Source organism: Dermacentor variabilis, chromosome 2 (assembly GCF_050947875.1).
Source record: "Dermacentor variabilis isolate Ectoservices chromosome 2, ASM5094787v1, whole genome shotgun sequence".
NCBI classification, from domain to species: Eukaryota; Metazoa; Arthropoda; class Arachnida; order Ixodida; family Ixodidae; genus Dermacentor; species Dermacentor variabilis.
Window position 1 is genome coordinate 58,394,140 of NC_134569.1, and position 21,965 is coordinate 58,416,104.

At 43.9% G+C, this 21,965-nt stretch overlaps 1 protein-coding gene across 1 annotated transcript in view; it reads left to right on the plus strand.

Annotated features, from left to right (window-relative positions):
* LOC142570857 (neuropeptide receptor 15-like) overlaps window positions 1–21,130 on the plus strand; it is a 32,437-nt gene extending 11,307 nt beyond the window's left edge. Inside the window, exons 3-5 of the mRNA XM_075679167.1 lie at window positions 13,871–14,117; window positions 17,859–18,032; window positions 19,694–21,130. Of these exons, the coding sequence (XP_075535282.1) occupies window positions 13,871–14,117; window positions 17,859–18,032; window positions 19,694–19,996 (724 nt within the window). The 3' untranslated portion in view covers window positions 19,997–21,130. The remainder of the gene's footprint in view (window positions 1–13,870; window positions 14,118–17,858; window positions 18,033–19,693) is intronic.
* Window positions 21,131–21,965: the final 835 nt, after the last annotated feature.

A 21,965-nucleotide genomic window follows, 5' to 3' on the forward strand; every position in this document is an offset into this window, starting at 1 on the left:
ATGAAGGTCAATTTTTGTTGTAGAAGTGTGCTCGTTCAGCTAGAGTGGACCGCAGTACGTGGAGTGTGTGTGTGTGTGTGTGTGTGTCTTTTCGCTTGTGTTCCTTTCAAACTGAAGCCACAGAGGCATCGTTTTGTCTAAGGAAGAGAATCAACTCCCAGGCGCTGGAGAATGAAGTGAAAGAAAGTAATGTTGGAAGTATGATCTTTCATGAATGTTCTAGTGAGTCCTCAATTTCTGAGCAAGTACATATGAACATAGCTTACAATCCTTGGCGAATATAGTTTTTAGATAAAGAGAATTGAATGACCGGCTGAAAACTCGCGAACAAGTTAGATGATAGTTGTCAGCATTACAAGGACGAAAAAAATTGGTTTTGCCGTTGTTCAAACATGGTATTGACTTGAGCAAAGTGCTCACATGTAGCGGTACTCTGCGCACTGAAGCGAAATAGTGCCATATTGAATATGCAGATGGTTTTCTTCAATGCCCCTCACTGGACAGAACTGGCAAAAACAAGCCGCACACGCCCATGTGCACGCCGTGGTTGAAGGAGATATGTCCACTTCGCTTTGCTGTTTTGCATAAAGCTACGACGTAGATGCTCAATAGAGTGTCGGAGACACGAAGCAGCCTAAAACCGGGAATAGGCAATATAATCTTTGTTGCGTCTGAATTCCCAGTAGGTTCCGCTGAATGTTGGGTGCCTCCTTTCAAAGAAAACATGAAATTCGTATAGGGGAACGTCACGCTTACAAAAAAAAAAAAACGAAGGGAGGTTTTCATTCCTATATATGCGCTAGATTACATAAGTACAGAAAAGTTGCCGTTTCGTCTATAATGCGCAGTAGTGGCGCGGCAGCAAATCACAGCATCCTGCGCAGTAAATATTGGACTGGTTCATGCTGTGTTGGTCGTCGTAAACATTCGCAGATGGGCGCAATTTTCCTTCGAGAAAAACGACAAAAAATTATTGGGCGGCAACTCTGGAAAAAGTGCATTTCGTCCAGATGTGGGTAAGAGCCATTCTTTGGAAACAAAACAGCTCGACGGCGTTTGTGGAGGTAGTGGTCCCGGTTGTGATTGCTTTTGTTGTCCTTTATGTATGACACATACCCACAAAGAGGCATTGGTCAAGGTTCGCAATAGAAACCTAATGATATGCCTTCCTTCAAGCCAACTGAATGGTCTATGTTACCTATATTAACAGTGCTGAAGAAGTGGATAGACACTACGTTCTTTTTTCTTCGTGTACATGCCTATCCTTATTTTTGATTTTATACACTCGCTTCATTTAAATTATTTTATCTCAGGTCGCACAACTCGGGCAAGGGCTTCGCTTGCTCAGATCAATAAAGTTTATTCATCATCCCCATACGCTGGCGTCAGTTACGACAATTAGTTGCAGAGTGTGGTGATGCCAGATAATCACATCAGCCAGCGCTCAGAAGTCCACAAAGTATATTTTTGAGGCGCACTATTCTCTCTTGCTGCAGAATCGGTAGAGCATGAGCAGTACAGAGCAGGCGGTCACCTGCAAAAACACCCTTCATATATGTCTGCAAATCAGAGTAACTTGCACCTCAAGGACAACGAAGCTGCATAAGACAGTTCTCACCTCCCCGGTAGTACTATAGGGGTGTCATTTACAACTGCACTGTCCAAAGTGTCCCCAATACTTTGCGAGTGCTTTAGAATATCCTGCGCAATTCTTTCGCTACACGCAAGTCATTTCAAACGATTTGCTACAACCGGTCTCAGCGCTTCGATAGCCTCCGGTGTGCCCGACGCATGTTCTTGTATTCTGCACTGACTCTATCCATGCCGGTCTGCAAGGTAGTCCGAGCCGTAGAGTATTTTTTTTACAAAAGTTAGTTGATAAAACTTTGGCGCGGCGATCGTTCAACTGTGCCATGGGAATGATGGTTAGCATATGGATGTGTCTAATCTTCGTGCGTGTGACTTCGTAAGTTTCCGTGACGTTATTTCTATTCTATGTTTTCAAGCACTAACTGCTTTAGAAACACTTCAAGGTGATTAAACGTTGAGCACGTGCGTCATTGTCGCGAATTGTTGCATTTATAAGCGAGCATTTTCTAAAAACGGACAATTTGCGACGCGAAGCTGTTTGTAGCCACAAAGATGAAGTTGAGGCACATAGATTGTGCCGCTCGTCATTTGTGTCTGTCACATGAGTTTATCAGTTATCGCAAATTTTCATGTTAAATTTAATTTCCATATTCATTGGGCCACAAGGCATAATGAATTCACCGGTGTCTGCCCAATCCCCCTAGTGGATATGAGCCACACGTTTAAAGGACAACAACAACCACCTGACGATCACAGCATAACGTTGCATAACGAATTTGGTGGCAAGCACTGGAAAACTAACACTTGTGCCTTTAAATGATGATTTATGGATTTTATTGGCTCAAGGGTCAAATATGGCCAATTGTGCCTTTATATATGCCTTTCTCCGAACAACCACAGCTACGCTGACCACTTAGCCAATGATAAGTTTCAGATAATATGTACTGCAAATATAAAAGCGATGCACTCTCGTGAATATTTGAACTCACCTTGAGCTCCCTAAAGGCTCCAGATTTCAACCATTGGAACCATGGAATAGGCAAAGATGCTCGTGACCTTTACATTGTTACCTTATCCACGTGGTTTCGGTATGCAGAGCTGTGAACTACAGTTATGCGCATATCTGTTAGCAGTACGCAAATGACATTGGCGATAGAAGAGTTTCGCTTGATCGTTTGGCCTTGAGCTGGGTATAACGCGAGAGCACGTTTTCGGTAGCCTGGTTCGTGCTGCCGTATCAGCTTTTGGACGTTGCTACGGTAGTACAGAGCACCTACAGTCAAAAGGAATGCTAATCGCTTCGTCACTCCCAATGTTCTAAGTCACGGTTGCGGTTGACCACGACAAATGTTGAGTCGCAGAAGCTCATGAGATCTCCCTTTTAATGGTAGCGACATACCTGGAAGGCAGAGACATAGGCTGGAACGACGCCGTCGCACTGTTGCAGCGGCCTCCCTTAACGCGACCAGCGTTCTCCGAGCTTCTGCTCGAGAACAATCAGCTCCTTCTGTTGAGCCTTTGGTGACATTTCGATTTGGCGACAAGGACAAGCGACCAGGCCAACAGGGATCTCGGCATGACGCGCGAAGACTGCGCCTCTTATCTTAACCCAAGAGAAGACGTAGTTCAACAAACGCTACTCAAAAGAGACCGTGAAACATGTCTTGTGATTCTCGTCGACACTTGTTCGGGTGTGTTGGGATGTACCTGATGTCCCAGTCTGCTCTCCTATCAATATTGTAAAGCGCCATTAGGTTAGTGTAAGCTTCAGTGTCAGGTGTATTAGTACTGTGTCCTTTCTGTAAGGTGTTTATGTGATGGGGACACAATGAGGAGAACGTTCTTTCTTTAATCACTGAGTCAGGGGAAATGGATTGCTTCAGGGCATCGTTAACGTGATATCTATTCGGTCGCCAGAGCAAAATGGTGCCATACCGCAATGAATTGAGAAACAGACTATTCTTAAAATAATTGAACCAACCCTGCGAGCAAGGCAGCTTGGCCTGTAAACGCTCGCACACGTACTGTCTGCTTTCACAGGCAGCAAGCAAGCGAGCAAGGGCATATGGAGGGTTGTGTACTCACGCGCGGCACCGAAACACAAACATGTTAACCGTTACTTGCTGCCAGCAATGTTTTCATTCTGATTCCATTATCCGCTTAAGGATGCGCTAGAGCCGAGTAAAGAGAAAAAAAGAAGAAAGCCTGCCCTGCTTCGAAGAGAAAGCAGTTTATGCAACAGAATAAATGCATTGCTCGACCGAGCTGATAAATTATTTATGCGCTGACATATAGAAGAGTTTTTTTTTCTGCTGCGAACAAAGTACAAAGAGAGCAAAGAAACGGTCAAGCCCTAATGCAAAATATGGAGAGCTGTGTTAAATCAGCATGCTACTTATTTGTTTTTATTTTCATCTGTTTTTCGTATTCTCACTTTGTTATCACCCTCACTGGTCATGAAGATACGGACGCCTTGGGGTTAAGTGAAATGGCCTGGTTCTGGATTCGATTTTTGTTTTGCATCGCACGGAAGATGACCAAGTAAAAGCAAAATATAAACATTTCAATAGCAATCGGATGTGGAAGGTGTGAAGGACCTTAAAACACTGGCTATCCAAAGTTTATGCAAGCACGCTTGACGAAGTTCAGAATAGTGCGAATCTTCAAAAGCAAAATGTAGAAAAGAATGTGGTAATTGGGAAAAGCAATAAAAAAGAAATGCAGTTTAGTAGAAACGTTGCAATTAACGAGTTAGATCTTGCATTTATCACTGTGGAAGGCGTATTATTGCCTTCTCTTCCCCCCTCCTTCCACTGCGTCCAACAACAAGAAAAAGAGAAGTAGAGGACTAAAATATTGCCCTGCAAATCGTTCACGTATTGTAACGGCTTGCCAACGATACCGAGCACGTAAGACCTTATACAGGGAGCGACGGACAGTGAGCTGTACTTCGGGAATCGCTGTACAGGCAAGGATGGCCACATCATTTTCTTTAATTAAATAATTGGATTCTCCAACACAGCGTTGTCGAAAAGAGTCAAGTCGCCATCATTCTCTCATTGTTATTAGAATCTTGATGTATGAAATGTGCCCATAGAGCGAAACAATTCCATTTGTTTTCATTGCGGAGCATGGTCTTGACGCGCTGGCTATGGGGATTCTGTAAATGGGCACAGAAAGTAATAATAATAATAATAATATTTGGGGTTTTACGTGCCAAAACCACTTGCTGATTATGAGGCACGCCGTAGTGGAGGACTCCGGAAATTTTGACCACCTGGGGTTCTTTAACGTGCACCTAAATCTAAGCACACGGGTGTTTTCGCATTTCGCCCCCATCGAAATTCGGCCGCCGTGGCCGGGATTCGATCCCGCGACCTCGTGCTCAGCAGCCCAACACCATAGCCACTGAGCAACCACGGCGGGTGGGCACAGAAAGTGAGGGAAATGCGCTAGCATTTCTGCAATGTCATCTTTAATCTGTTTTTCTGTTGATGCAATTTCCTAATAATAAATTAAATATATGTGTGCATAAGTAACAGTCAGGTTGGACAGAAAATTTGCCAGAAATGATAAGAACTTCCAGAAAATATAAGATAATTAACGGGGTCGCCATTGCTGATAAAAATGCTGTTCGCGATTGCTGTGTTGAAGAATTAATAATCATGCAGCAGTGTTTCTGAGTTTTTATTTCCTTACCGTTTGTCTTGTAGATTTCACGACCACACTGCAGTATAAATTTGGCGTTACTATATTTTTATGGGCGCAGAGGTCTCCTGCACCTTTCCGCATAAGAAATTAAAGATTTAATGCGTTCTTTAGTGTAATTTTTTGTGCTCATCTTATTGCCACAGTCTTTTATTGTTGCAAATACACTGTCTAACAGTGTTAATAATGAATCAGAGATCGCAGAGCCTGTTCATCAAGCTCCAATATATTTATAATTGTGTCCTTAAGTCTGGAAACGGCGGGGCGGGGGGGGGGGGCGGGGGGGGGGGTGTTGATGTTTTGACGAAAAACAAAAGGAAATGGTGGTTGTAAGGGGACCCCGTGGGTAAGCCAAGATATTATTAGCACTTTCTGAAATGTTGCTATTATGTTTTAACCGATGCAGTTGTGCCAAAGACACAATACCGTTAGACAAGAAAGGTGGAGCGGATCTATAGTGGGACCAGGAGAGCAACGGGCGTTCCGGTAGCAGCGCTCGTAACCGAATTTTCGTGACGCCTGCCACAATATAATGCTTATGCGTTGACCCACTGAACGCATGCGTCATCGTCTTATGGTGTACGTAGTTATTTAGAGTTTTGTAGTCCAAAAAGCAACTACGGCTATGATGCGCCGAGTTCTGTGGTGTTGGTATGTCAACTCGGGTAGAGCCCATTTGGACAAATTCGCTCATTTAGACAATTTGGAGTTGCGAGACAATAGCTGAGAAGAATAGAAAAAAAGAAGAGCGGCATTCCCATTTCGAGCTTCAAACAAGGATCGTACATACTGTCTGTAGGCGGCAACAATTATGCGGGAACCTGTTATCCAGTAAAGCAATTATTACAAGCTCACGCGGTATGTCGCTGCGCGTCCTGCGTCTGTCCTGCGTGCCCTGCGAATTGTCCGGCGTGTCGGCCATTTCCTTCTCAGAGTGGCTAAGGTGTTCTGCAGAGCACGAGGACCTGGGTTTGATTCCCGGCGGTGTAACCCGGAATTCTGGAGGTCTCTTGCAAAAAACAAAAAAACAAAAAGAACAAAGCTTTTGTAGGGAGGGGGGGGGCGCAATTTAAGGTACCCCCTATACTAAACGTGAACCCGCATCTCGGAACTGCAACGTCTCGCAGCCGCTGTATTGTAGTTGTTAGCTGGAGTAGATATGAAGAAATTTAGAGCAGCATCCTTGCGGCTACTCTGTTTAACTTATCCTGGAACGAGGAATGCGTAGTCAAAACTAGAAGCGAATCATATATACATATATATAAACGAGAAGAAAGAGGGTTAACCGAGGGGCCCGATTTTTATTAGTCATATCATAAGAAGTCAAGAAACACTGACACGAAGGAGAACGTAGGGGAAATTACTTGTGCTTGATAAATGAAATAAACAAACGATAAATTAATGGAAATGAAAGTGGACGAAGAAACAACCTGCCGCCCGAGGGGAACGGCAAGTTGTTTCATGGTCAAATCCTTTTCATAAAAAAAATATTTTTTCTAAAAGAATGTAAAAAGGACAACACCCTGTATATGTAAAGCCTACGTGTCAGTGGAACATGTCCATTCTTGAAGCTTGACCAAGGTCCAGGGCAGGCTAGAATACATAGTTTTTCGTACACAGTATATATTTGCTGGGCTTTTACCTGGATGTCGTCGACGATATTCATTCGATTAGTTACTGCCTGAAATGATTTTGTTTCTCTGCTTTACTGCTGTTTCTTGCAGTCTTATATAGAATTGTGCGTTTATCTTTGCATAGTTGCATTACAGACAGGCGCTTTTAGCTGCTGCTTCCTGCAGAAAGGAACAGGCAAAAGAACAGACTGATGAGCTACTTCCTCCATAGCATTCGATGGTAGATGTATATGTAAGCCTGTCTCTCAGTGCCACGTATACACTCTTGGGGATTGGCCAAGAACCAGGGCAGGTCAAAATAAATCATTTACTGTGTGTGTCCTTGCAGAGGATTTACGGGGATGTTACTGACGACGTGTCCAATTGAGTACTGCATTAATTTCTTTTCTCCGTTTTACTGCAGTCACTGACTGTATTCCATAGAGCTGTTTGTGGACTTTTGCGAAGCTTCATTACAAACGATCGCTTTTAGCTACTCTTCCCTCTAAAAAGAACTGGCAGAAGAACAGTCTGATGAGCTACTTCCCCCATCGCATTCGATGGTAGATGTATATGTGTCAGTGGCACATCTACACTAGCTTAGAATAGGTAGGACAGAATCAAAAGAACCAGAATTGGGTGAGAATGAATAATGAAAACGAGGGAAGAAATCAGAAAAAGATAAGGTAAATTGTTTGTATTATTTTGTTAATAATAATAATAATAATAATAATAATAATAATAATAATAATAATAATAATAATAATAATAATAATAATAATAATAATAATAATGTTTATTTGTCATCCTCACACTGATGAAGAAAGCTATAGATAAAAGCTCTTCCCTTTAGACTTGCCCAGCGGGAACAGCAAAGGCGTTAAGCGTTAGAGAATTGATTTGTAATAACACAGTGGGCAAATAAATGCAAAAATTGCCCAACAGAGACGGCCTCCATCATCTTAGCAATCACTTCCGGCTTCTTCTGTTGATGATCACAGTCGGCGTTCTCAGCGCGCCTATTCTCCCAAAGCACGGGCAACTCTACTTGCGCTTCGTGTCCGGGGGTCTTCAAGACGTGCCCCCAAGCGTGTCAGCGCAAGGATCCACTCGGAAAGCGTTCGTCACAGCCAAGACCAAGGTCAGAGGAAGCGCCTGTCATCGCGTCTCGTTGCTCAAGTCGTAGCCGCTCCAGTTTCACAACCATATATATCTGGAACTCTCTGCAAACACTCATTTCACCGACAGGCTGACATCACATGCTCCGCCGAGCACCTCCGAGATTTTCGATTTCGCCGACGACGCGATAAGTGTTTGCTGCTCGTTTCCCGAAGTGCAGCGAACGTCATCGCTCGTGTAGGAGGTTCGTCACAGCAGCCTGAGTGGACGCAGCGGAACCACTGGTTAAAAAAAAAAAAAGAAGAAAAAAAAAGAAATGAATAGATGCAACGGAATCGAGAGGAAATGGTGTTTCCATGAGCGTTTCTTAAATTAAAATTGCGTTCCGGGCGTCAGACACAGAAAAAAAAAAAGAAAGTAGGAAAGGAGGGACGCAATGTCGCCGACAAATAGATTTGTTTTCTTTCACAGTTCTTATTGAATAAAACTAGGAGTAGCTGCAGCGCAACACTGTCGTAGATGCTGCAGTAAGAAACAAAGCCGAAGGAGAGTGCTGTTCGAACGCATTAGAGTGAAGCTTTATTTGCTTAATTGTTTCGCCTAACCTCGTGGGTTTCGGATGACTGCTGCTGCTGCTGCTTCTGCTGGGTTTGTCGTTATCTCGGCGTATATTTGGGGCTGTAAAAGCGAAGGTGACATGTGCACCAAATGCAAATACCAGCAAACGGGCAAACTCAGGCATGCTGACCGACAAGGTTGTGTCAGCATGGGTACCTGCGTATTAGTTTTAAAAATTCTACATAAAACCTGAACATATAATGTTGCCTCATACAGATATTACTAAAGCATATCGACCTCTTAATAGAATACTGCATTATAGTCAACAGTTTTATTATTTACTTGATTTTAATTCATTTTGGCCACCCAGTACATGCCACTAGGCCCATTTTTTGACCAATTCTTCAGAATGGCTATATACTACAATGACACAACTTGCACATCATCATTAAAATAGCTGGGTATGTGTCGTGCTTCTCTGAGCATAGACCTGTGGTCGCCATTCTTCCCTCGTCAACAATCACACGTCACCTTCATCCTCTTGACGTCGCTGCTCAGATACGCCCCACTGTGTATCTTTCTGATTTGGCGTTTTCATTTGGGCATAGCTTGTGAGCGGTAGTGCATAAACATGAAATGCGCATGATAATAAATTTGTGCGCATTACTTCGAAGAAACATAAACATAGCATATCATTGCGCGCTGCATTCAATGAACACAATCATATGCATTGCTATTAGTTGTATTTAAATAACGGCAGCACTAAAGCTTCGTTTCACATAAATTGCAACGTGTTCGTTGTATCTCCATAATTTTTTTTTATAATACGATAACAACCTGGAACAGGGGAATGCGCATACGACGTCGCGTGCAAGAGTGGTGAATAGAAATCGGGCTTTGCCAAGCACCCGTGTCCCGCGCATTGGGGGAACGTTAGAGATGCCCTGGTGGTCAAAATTAATGCGGAGTCCCCACCACGGTGTGCCTCGTAATCAAACGGTGGTTCTGGCACGTAAAGCCCCCGAGTTCATTCAGTCCTTTGCCTTGGTTAGAAGCGATTGTCTCAAGCACTTTTCCACGTGACCAACATGGTTTCGTGCGCTGTATGACAGGTACTACGCATGCCACGCAATCCGAACTGGTGGCAGTGCCACTTAGATTCTGACGTGTTCCTGCTGACACAGTGCCGGTGTTACTAGATTGCATCACTTCACTGAGGATGATAGTTAGGCAGAAATCTACGAAGAGGTGGAGAGAATCCATGTGAAGCGAACTTTTCGTGAAGTGGTTATTGAAATGCTATACATTTATTAATTCCTGCGTCTTTGGCGTAGAGGAAACATGCGCTCACATGTGATCTCGCGCACCTCCCCTTCGCAATGTGACACATGCGGTGATCATCCCAAAGATATAGTTGGCGTTGATACGGTGAAGTACTAGTGCGATTGTGGTTCGAGCATAGGGCTGCTGCCGCGTGGCGGAGTTTCGATCCCTTCAGAGGACATGTAATTCAATTTTTGAAGTGTGAGCTATTGGGTAAGACAGCAGCCGCTGCACGTAGCCACGGCCAGAAACGTTCGGGAGAAAGCTTCACCTTAAAATAAAATAAGCGAAATCAGAAATTCATCCGGTTCTAAACTAATTTACTGCCACAACAGTACACACAAACAGCGGACATGACTACTTTCTTAAGCAGAACTTCTTTGCAATGCACACGATATATTGTTGCTCTTCTACCGCTGCTGCCACCTCTGATATATACTTGCAAATACGCCACTACTCTCTGTAGTCTGAGCAGCGCACTGAAAATTGCCGAACGCGAAAGCTGAGCGTCAGCTCAGTGGTTAGTACGTCCAGCTTCCGTCTGTCAACTGTCGCAATGCTGTGAGTTCGGCTGCCAATGGAGGTGGTAACCTTCAATATTTCTTATCATGTCGTAATGATCCATACGAAGAGGTGGCTCTGAAAATGGCTCAACGGGAAGAGCATAGAGCTACAGCGAACTCATCTTCCAAGCTATTATGGCTGCTGTCGGAGTAAAAAAGACGAGAGATGCCTTAGTGGAAGGCTTTGGATTAATTTGGATCGCCTGGAGTTCTTTACCATGCATCCTATTCTCGATACAGGGAAATTCCTGAATTCATGACCACAAGGGAGAATGTGTCCACGGTGGCTGAGAAGCACGGCCGCAAACTCGGGCTCAGCTGCGGGACGCTAAAGCCACCGAACCATCCCTGGACTTTGACTAAACCCTGCGCTAGGCGAACGAAACGGAAAGGAGACGTCATCCCGTGCCCGTAAAGGAGAATACATGCATGCATGCATGCATGAATAAATAAAGCTTGATTTGGCAGTTTACACGTGCTCTCACTTGTCTTCGGCACAGCGTAATTAAAGGGACCTTCCTTATAACGGGCTAGATTTCAGCATCCGTTCATGCAGGGCAGAGGGGAGGGGAGGCTCGTTGTGTGCAAAGCTTTGTGCCACATGTTCTATCTTGCTCTGATGAAGGGAACTTCAAGTATCCAGTGTACAGTTTTTGCTACGTCGCGTAAAACAGGGGAATCAGGATTTTGTTATTTGCTATTGTGCCGATAGATGGAGACACAAGTTCGGTCGGTGGTAGAGCTGTGTGGTGTGTGTGGGCGGGGACATCGATCGTCCACAGCTGGGCCACTCCAACTTTAAGAACAGGGCGCACTCATCTTATATGCGCGTGCTGTGTAAGCAATAATCAAAGAGGGATACGTAAATACGGTTAAAGGACATTTTCTCGCCTTATGTCGATTTGGTTCAGTGAACGCATTGAGACAATGGCGGAAACTTCTTCCATGATGAGTAGTAGAGTGGAACTTCTTGCAGCCATTTTTAGTACATAGTTTTGTTGTAGTGAAGAAGCTGAGAAAAAATAGAAATCTCAAATGATGATCAGCGAAGTTCGAGCTTTTAATAACGAAACTGATGGGTTCACGTATTCACGTATTAATAAACGTTTTCAACATTGCTTGCTTGAAGGATTCACATAAGTTGTGTCCCAAAAGTAAGGAAAAGTAATGCGGGTAATAGTAACGTACGGCACTGGATTTCAACAGTATCGTGCAATGACATTTAAGCTTAAGGTGTCTCTTGTGGCGTTTATTAGAAAAAAACAATAGAGAATGTTTAAAAGGGCGGGTATTCGATTGTGCATAATCCCACCGCCATATTTGTTTTTATCACGAAGTGTTCAGAGAATCGCGTGGTCTTGCAATAAAATCACATGGTCGCACCTAGCCGTGCATGTGTATAAAGGCTGGCCCACATCCTTTCTAGGTTAGGAAAGGCCAACAAGGTGCAGAGGGTGTTCAAAATCCACGCTCTCCCCATTTCTTGCTTTTGTCTGTTTATATCGACAACGCCACGATTGCAATTATTTTGCGACGAGACTCCAGTGCGCATTGCGCTTGTTGTTTTGGTGAAAAGCTACTCAGCGATTACACTTAATCCTACATAAATGTCCATGCGAATCTTTATATTACAGAGCGTTTTGCGCGCAAGCGTAACTGGCCAGCTAGCGCAATCGGGGAATGCTTGTTCGAAGCCGCAAAGGAAGCGGAGGAGGAAGGTGACTTGAGGGGAAGCGAATCACGCACCGGGGAAGTACGAAGGAGCGCGCTGAGAGCGCGGGACAAAGCTACGCCGCCCAGAGAAAAGACCAGGTGACGTTGAGCGAAGGGGGAAGGAGAAATGAAGCGAAACGTCGCGGAGGAGGGAGGTAGGCGGAGGCGCTAAGGGTTGACCTCCTCTGGCAGTTGCTCGAGATTTTGTTTGCGATCCGGACGTACCGGGTTCGTCTCGTGATAACGTAGTCCTCACGCGCCGTACGCTGTGTGCGAGTGAAAGCGTGCGATGGCGAACCGGCGATGGCGGCTCAATCTCGCGCGCGCAAGGGGGAAAAGCGGGGCGGAAGCGCGCCGTCTTCCGTCGCGCGCATGCAACCGGGGCAGCGAAGAGGGCGTCGTACTTCGGCCACGCGCGGTCGCGCGGGCTTTATCTTGAAAGCGATCTGCTTTGGAGGCACAGTCTAGGTGGACTGATGGCTTGTAGCTTTGCGTGCGGTGGGTTCTCGCCGCTCAGTTTGCGTTCGGGCATTAGACAGCATGAAGATCAATTCGCCCGCTGCCACTGCCGCGATTGCTCACATCAGCGTTTTGACAGGGAGTGTCCACGGTAATCGAGTGTGATGTGTTCATGTTTGCCTGTGCACGCGGGCAACCTGCCTGTTAATTTAGTTAGGAAGCGAATGTTTACAAGGGGGCGTCCTACTCCGGTGGCTGCTGCGTAGGGCCTGGCCACACGAGCCCTCTCTTGAATACTATCTGTGATGCGGACAGCGCAGGCGTCTAGGCGCACCGAGGGCCTATAGCTTCGTGTGCGCTATAGCACCCATACGCTTGCGCGTCACCCGCTTTCACGAAGTGAAATGTCATTGCAACCTTTAAAGATGGGCATCGACCCTGAGTAAAACTGTACTTTGTATTATTCTATACATATAATGGTTGTTCGTGCCAGGTTTCTTCACTTCTCGAGGCGAGTGAACATAACTGGGTTCGCAGTACCAACCGCACGATGAAAACACAACACCACTGCGAGATTCCGAACCCATATCCACAGCGTGGGAGACGAGCATTCTAGCACTTAGATAATCACACAACTCTTAAGAGCCTTCTAAGTTTGGCACAGGTAATTGCGAGATCGTCTCCAAACGTCCAGCGGAATGGGTTATTCCGCATGGGGGGACACTTAGACCCCCGCTAAAGTTCATAATGTTGCCCTCGCTATACTAAGTGTCCCCTATAGATGCTTCGCCTCACACAACTATAAGCGTACAAGTGCTCAAGTTGGATGTTACAGTAGAAGGAGTAATTTTAATGATTTATGTTTAGAAATTAGGAAGAGTGTCAACAAGTTATGGCACAATGTAAGTAAGGGATGAGAAAACAGGAGGCTGTTTACTGTGTGGCATGGTCAAAATTTAGTATAGAGCTAAAAAGACGAAGAGAGGTACAGAATGCGACGACAAAGTACATTTCGATTCGCTTATCTTAGCTCTCCTCGGCCTCTAGGCATTATGGACCAACTAGCACAAACTGCTGCCTAGGAAATACCGTGTAGTTAGGTTAAATTTCGAGGCAGAACTGGGATATATATATTTCTTTAATTGATGCCATTTCGTCCAGTGTTTTCGGGTCTCTTACCCTGAGGCACACACTGAGCAGCTATACCTGCGTTGTGACGTGCAGGTACGTTGCCATCGTGCACCCGATGCGGGCCCATCTGCTCTGCTGTCGCAAGCGGGTCAGACTGGTCATCGGCGCGCTGTGGCCTCTGTCGGCACTGCTGGCGGCGCCAAACCTCGTCTACCACGAGATACACGGCGTCAGACCTGGGTTTGCACCGTGTGTCATGCACTTCCCCTCCTTCGAAGCGTTCGTGTTGTTCAAGTACGCCGAGTTCCTACTCTTCTACCTTCTGCCACTCGTGATTCAGGTGAGAGCTCTTTTGAGCAGTGGTCAACGTGTGACACTCTTCGGAAGCTTTCAACGCACTGCGTGCGTCAACCAACGCAGCGTACTCGCTATCGTGTAATAATGCGCACATCCATGGGCGAGAGTTCCGCTGCAGGAAATATTTGGCTCGGGAAACTTTTTTTTTCTGTTTTGTTAAGTATGAGCTCTCGTTCAAAGCTGTGAAATGCAAACAGGTGTTGCGGTCTAATTTCCCACAGCCGTTGAACCCCGGGCGTGATATACTGTGCGCACAAGGGATTAAGGCAGCGTTAACATTGCAAATTAAGGTGAAATTAAGGGTTTAGGTTTTTTAGAGTAGCGAATTCTATATTCAGGGTGTACCAAATAACTTCAGCCAGAGTTTCAAAATATACCACTGCCACGTAGCTGGACAGAACAAAGGTAATGTTGTTAGCCGTCGCTTGGAGATGCTGAAATAATTTTTTTCATAATTTTTTTCCCATAAATGGTCTTATTTAATTAATCAACATGTCAAATCTTATTAGATGAAAAGTGTTAATGAGAAAATTTGAGAGCGACATGAAAAACTTCCGATGAAGCTTTCTGTTGCTCAATACGTGCTACATAAAAGTGTTTTTCTGAGTGCGAAAGAAGCCAGCGATTACATGCAAAGTGCCTCGAGTGGCCTGTCGCGCGACAATTTTGCGTGCACTTGTGGGTTTCTTTCACGCTCAGAAAAACTTTTATGTAGCCCGCATTGTGCAACAGAAAGCTGTATCGGGAGTTTTTCATGTAGCTCTACAATTTTCTCTTGACACTTTTCTTATAATTATAATATTTGAGAAGTTGATTATTTAATTAAGGCCAGTGATATAATTAGGCGGAATGAAAAAGATAGTTTGAGTATCTCCAAGCGATGGCAAGCAACATTACCTTTGTATTGTCCAGTTACAGGGCACCTGCCTATTTTTAATCTCTGGCTAAAATTACCTGGGACGCACCGTATAAGCACCTCAACAGCTATGTTCATTTAGACAAGAGTGAAATGCGATAACTGTAAGGAATAAGTGTTTGCTATTCCTCAATTGTAGTGATTGAGACAGCCAAGTCCACGTTACAGTGTGGTCTTGCAGCAAGCTGACGACTGATTAATCAATATAGTTTATCTCAGTTGGGCTGTAGCGCATAAATTCGCCCATTGCCGCATGTGGAAATGATTACGCTACATTCTGATCAACTGTACCAAACAACATCACGTCGCTTTAATGAGCTATGTATAGCACTACCTACGCGTAACGGGCGGAAAAGTCGCACAAGTTTGAATTCACGTGTTTTAAGTTTAAAGAAAAAAAGAAACTTTTATGAAGTCATTAACAAAAGTACGAAACAAGATACAGCACACGAAGGCTTTGGTGTATCATAGTAACACTTGTGGAGTGAATTGTAGTAATACACTCGACGAAGACTCCCCGGGCAAAGCGGAAAGCAAGGTCATATCAAAGAACGATAGATGCAGGCACGCCAGGAATGGTAGCGGTACTAGGAAATCAGTCATTAGTCGAGTGGTCGTCGATGCGGAAGTTTTCGGTTGACATGCTTTCTTTCGCCCCTAAGTGTGCCGTTGCGGATTAGCAAGCTTTACGAACGCATTACTAGTAGTTGTCAAGTACACTATTGATATCGTTGCACACTGTCTAACACAGATATTTAGCATTTTTTTTTATTATCAGGCGTTTTTCCACGTAACGTGCAATCCGCTAGGATTGTTGTAACTTATAAAAAGGGAGAACAAGGATTGTGTGTCCAATTATCGGCCCATTTCTGTTCTGCCTGTGTTCGCTAAAGACTTTTAAAAAAGAATCCTTAAGTGCATGACATGTTTTTCTGATCACCAAATAATAACTTCGTTACAGTGTGATTTGCGCCCAAGCATGTCGACCGAACTAGTACTCCTTACTCAGAAGGAATTTACACTAGAAAATTTTGAATATAAAAATATGGTTCTGGGAGTTTTCCTAGACTTACTAAAGCTTTCCATCTCATCAATCCTCGCACCCTTCTTCAGACACTCGAGCACTACGGTCACCGTGGGAAAGTGTTGTCTTTAATCTCTTCATACTTACAACATCGCACACAATTCGTTGACATTAACCGATATCATTGTTCGGTAAAACCGCAAACTTCAGGTGTTCCTCAAGGGAGCATTTCAGGCTCTTTCCTTTTCATACATACATTAATGAACTCGTGAATATTGATAATGCGTAAAAGTACATAATATAGGCCGACGACACCAGTTTATTCTTTTCAGGGGTTTCAAGTGTCGTGTTGGCTGAGAGCCAATAAGACTTTAGCCCGTAATTAATAGCTGGGCTCTTGAAAACGATTTAAATATAAATGTTCAAAACACTAAAGCTGTAGTATTCTGCCCGGTCAAAAATGTTTCCATCTTGCGCCCCTCATGATAGCTAAAACTCAAGTAGAAGCTTTTCCCCCTTTTAAAACGTTAGAAATACACTTTCTCGTACGACTGGCTTGCGCCGACACTGCTCACCTTCTCAAGTCTTTTTAAATAACCTTTTATATAATTCTTTATATTACTCGATAATGAATTATGGCGCTTTAGTTTGCTCTACGACAACGCTCGAAAACATAACTAGACGACTTCGGCTACAAAAACGAGCCGCTCGTATAGCCAGAAAAGTCCCTTCTGCCTCACACACTGGGGAATTTTTTCATAAATTCAGCATTATCAGCGTGAAATCATTGTATTTGTACTGACTTGCTCGACATTACAAATCTGACGCATCTACGCATACCGATACATTATACAGTTTGGCGGGACTTCAAGAAAACCATCCTTTATGCAATACACGTATACCTGAAGAGTGCAAAATTGATACATGCCGCACGAATAATCGAAAAAGAAATGTTAAAATTTCGCTTTCCATCTTTCCTAAATTAGGTGTCAAGCGATAACACTGATAATACCGAAATAATGTACACAATTTTGAGCACGACATACTTGTGATTCTCACAAGACTGTAAGCTTTAGTGTTCATGCTATCTTGTATCGGGACAAGGGAGTTTCTTTTTCTTTTTTGCGTTACCTATAACTCATATCTTTGTGTATCCTATACCTAGAGCTATTAACTCTGTATTCTTACTTCATTAGTAAACCTATTCTTGTTTTTTATATATTCTCTTCAATGTGATAGTTGTCATTCCATACATTTTTCTATATGAATTTCTTAATTGTTGTGCTAGACAAACATAATTATTTTCTATGTTTACTGTGAATAAATACGTAGTAAAAATCACGTACTACAAATCTGCAACCTGTTTAGTTAGGCCACGCTCTTCTCACTCTATGCCATCTATACTGGAGGCACGAACGCAGCAAAGCCTGCTAAAGTCTTTTTGTCCGCGCTCATAAACATCCTGTGATGCTTGAATAAAATTTGTATGTTTGCTTGGTAGCTTTATCATTATTTGAAAGTGCTAGCCGTTTGTTCTCCGCAAATAAAATGTCCCCGTTTGATACATCAGGGAGTGTTATCGATAAAAACAAGATTTTGAAATTCTTCTCTTCAGCGCTATGGTAAGCCTCCTGATGTGATGAATATTTATTTTGGCCGTGAGAGGTTCGCTATCGGAGAACTTTTCTGAATTCCGCTATGGGCGAACTTTCTTTGCTTACTGCGATGGTCAGCTAGCATTTATGGAGTGAATAATAACGTAATCACTCTGATTCCTTTGACAGTGCGTGTTGTACACCATCGTGGGCCTACGGCTGTTCAGCGCGGAGTCGTTCCGCTCAATGGCGCCGGCCGTTGGTCGTGAGAAGTACGCGCGATCGGTCAAGGCCCGCCGCGGTGTCATCAAGATGTTGGTGGCCGGAGTGGCTGTATACTTCATCAGCTTTTCGCCTCATCAGGTGCGTCACACAAGATTAGCGTTTCTGAAGTGAAGTTCCGGTTATCTTCTTCAGAGGTACATCAGATAGATAATTCGTAGAGGCCAGCCAGCGCTGACTCGTACTAGGCGGGGCCATTTATAAGCGTTATATATATATATATATATATATATATATATATATATATATATATATATATATATATATATATATATATATAATGAAGAGAATGAAAAGACAGCAAGTTCAGCCAGACGCACGTCTGGCGTGCTACCCTACGCAGGGGGAAGGAAGTTATGAGATGAACAATAAGAAAGAAAACACAGGAAGCTATACTGTCTCAGATAAAAATGAAAGCAAGCAACTACGTTCATATCGAAGCAAACTACGACTACAACGATGCTGGATCTCTAGTATGTATTTGGGCACGGTGGAAAAATGCGGTACGCAAAGCTATTAACTGGAACAGCAGTCTTAATATCAGCTTATATATTCTTTTAAATCTCAGACAAATAAAGGTAGTACTTATTTAAGAAATTTGCTAACTTGCACATTATCAGCTTCTGTTGCGCGCTGTCTTGCTGAGTGCTCGCAACTTTACCAGCAGCAAGATACCTTTCGCAGTGGTCAAAACAGTTTATTTGTTTTATTTGTAAAATACCTAACAAGGGCCCTACATGGGGCATTGAGTAAGGGGGGCATAGAAGCAAGTAAGCACGTAAAAGAGGAAATCTCATGACAATATGAAGGTAGAGAGAAAAAGAAGACATCGGCTTGGTGCATAGCCTAAAGATGACAGAAACATGTTAGAGACATACAAGTGTGTATCAGAACAATAAAAAAAAAAACTTCATAAGTTTGTAACAAACGTATTACAGTGCAAGGAAATGGTACGAAAAATAAAACCAAACAGTGGGTATGATAACATTCGTTAACAAGGATTAAGCGAGTTGAGTGAGTGCCTGAATTTTTCACGGTCAGTTTCCTCAACTATGTTATCGGGGATGATCTTCCAGAGACGAATGGCACAAGGAACAGCAGACGCGTTAAATGCTTCAGCTTTACCCTAAATGCGCGTAAAGCTAAGATGGCTGTATAATCTATGTGGCGTGTGCGATGATGTTTTAGGCGTAGGGTGCGTTTGTTAGTGTGGTGGGCGTACTTATGAAATAACGACAAAGGAGCTATGTCGCGACGATTACTTAGCAGCTGAAGTGAAAGGTGAAGCTTTATTTGAGTTACGCTAGAATGGTAGTCATGATTCCGGGAACTGAAACGTGAAAGGTGAGAAGGTGCCTCTTCTCTGTGCAGAAAATGCTAGGTCTCTGGTAGTGGTCCAACCAACAGAGATCGGCTCTCAGCTGTACGAGAGTTTGTCGTAGACAGCGAATTGATCAATTTCATGTGAACGCTAGTTAATGTACTCTTTTACTTTCCTCTGTGTTGGCATTACACGTACAGGCTTGCGTTATCCTTGTAGACTAATAACTTGTTTTTTCTATTTTTTCTTTGTGATATACGGTCTTTTAGTATTTTGCCTTTTAATTGTGAACTTGACAGCACTTTGTATATTTTATTATCTTTTTTTCGTTGTTGTTCCTTTCTATTCCTATCATTTCGAGATAGCCAGCGCTACTTGTGTCCAAACTATTTACCTCCGAAACATTAACGCCTCTGTGCAGGTCTTGCTTCTATACAACACGCTTTCAAGTCAACGTTTCGAAGAGACCTGGACGTACCTAATCATCGTCAACATGATGGCCTACACGTCATCAGCTTGCAACCCGCTGCTCTACAGCGTGTTCAGCCACAAGTTCCGCTCTAAGTTCCTCGCCATCCTAGGAATGCACAGGAGGCGCGTTGTCCGAGGATCAGGGATGGTGTCGTCCAACAAGAAAAGCGACGCCAGGCGCTGGTCCTCGTCGCCCATCACACGTGGAGGAGTCGGCGGCCAGTCCTGCAAGACGTCGCTTACGCAGGTGTGACGTCTGCGCAGTTCGGTCCTCAAGAGACCGACGTGGGTGTGACGAAACACGGTGGCGTCATGGGCGTGATCACCAATAAGCGGCTGCGACGGAATGAACTGTGACGGAATCTGCCGAGTTTCTACGTTGGTGCACAGATTTGAGACCTAACTTTGGAAAATATCGCGGAGGCAGGCTGGGTGGCGATGTGAAGATATAGTGCGCACGCGCTGTGTCGACGGGGCGTTTCCTCCAAGCGACGTCGACAGGCTACACAAGGAACAAAGTGATCAATAATTGTCGAACAAAGAAACTCATTAGAGCCACCATTTCGACAAGCATGACTGTCTTTGCCAGAGCAGCAGCTGGTTGCGTACCTGAAATAGACGACATACCTTGTCGAAATGGGGAGTCCAATGGCGTTCTTTGTTCGGCCAACGTCAATCACTGCAAGCATTCATCTTCCTGTGGACTCCTATCTGACAAGGAACAAAGTGTTTCGTTTTCTCTTTGAGTGGTTGTTTAGGAGCCAGCAATTTATTTTCAGGACAGAGAGAAGACCTTTGCAGTTAAGTTTAGTGAGTCACGTACGTGTGGCGCTTGACAAAGCCCGGTGTGAGATCAACGCTGCACTTGCGTTGAGGAGTGTGTTGCAGGAAAGCCTATGTGAAGGTGGTGTTGAACACAAAACAGCCTATTTTCGATCGTCGGAGGTATCATAATACCTTTGATGCATTACATGCCAGCGAAAGCGTCAATTTATTAAACTTGTGCATATTGATGGGCATGCGCACAGTTTGAATATTTACGTCACGGTTGTTTGTGTGGCTCACAAATAGAAGAAAAAGTGGAAAAGAAAATCAATTTTGAAAGGAACTTCTCGCCTGCCTGCGTTTCAAAGTGGAAAGCATGTTTAGCTTTTATGTGAATGTGAGTGTAGTGTTCATCATTGTAAAGCATTAAATTACTCTCGCATCGTGCCACAGACACGTGTTCATTCTCAACTGTGTTATATGTGCTCTTGACTGTATCTCATTACTTCCAGTACTCGTTTTTAACAATGTTATCATCGTATTTACCGCAATAATACTCGCAGGCATAGCCACTTCTGTCTGCTGAAGTATACGTTCTAATAAAAATGTACTTATTTGTTTACTCCCTGACTGTCTGTGTTGCACAGAAAGAAATACTGCGCACTGCACAACGATTGCCGCGGTAGTTCTCCCACATGATAACAGCGTCCATTTATAAAATCCCTCCTCGGTCCATCGGCAGGTAACTGTACTGCTTAAACGTGCCTACTCCAGAACACTTGATATAAATGGAAATATAGAGTGCATTTTTACACGTTTAGTACTTTCTAAATGATATCCAGAGACTGTTAAACTAAAGCTAAAGCTAAACACTCATTACCACTCCAACAAATAGTCTTATTCAGCCGCTAGAATCACCAAAAGGCTGCCTAACAAGGCTAATTATTAACACCTTGTGCGCTCGCCTACTTCGAGAAGCAAAAAATCAGCCAAGTTTCCTTAGTCGCATTTGCTGGGATGAGGAGACCATCTAAGCACTTACATTTCATGTCTCACGTGCCACATTAGCGCTTGTGTTACTTCTAAAGGCAGCTAAAGGACTGTAACGCAGTTGTGATTCTCGCCTGAATCCTACATTGCTGGGTTACTGTAATGCCAATGAGATGCAGGTTCAAAGCTTATTTCGTAGCGTATTTTAATGCCAACATTTCTTTTGCAACTCCCCCCCCCCCCCCATTCCCCTAACCGGGGAATGGTGGGATTAGCGCAAGTACGTATGTTTCTAGCCGAATAGATGACTTACGTTTTCGGACCACCCCCACTTCACCTGTCTGTCAAGCGACGTCACGAAAACTTTGATAGCTCCCCATCTCACATGACGTGCGTACAAACTGATTACGTATGATTTGACCAAACAAAAGAAAAATAGTTATTTCTGATTCGGCTCCTTTCGCCAT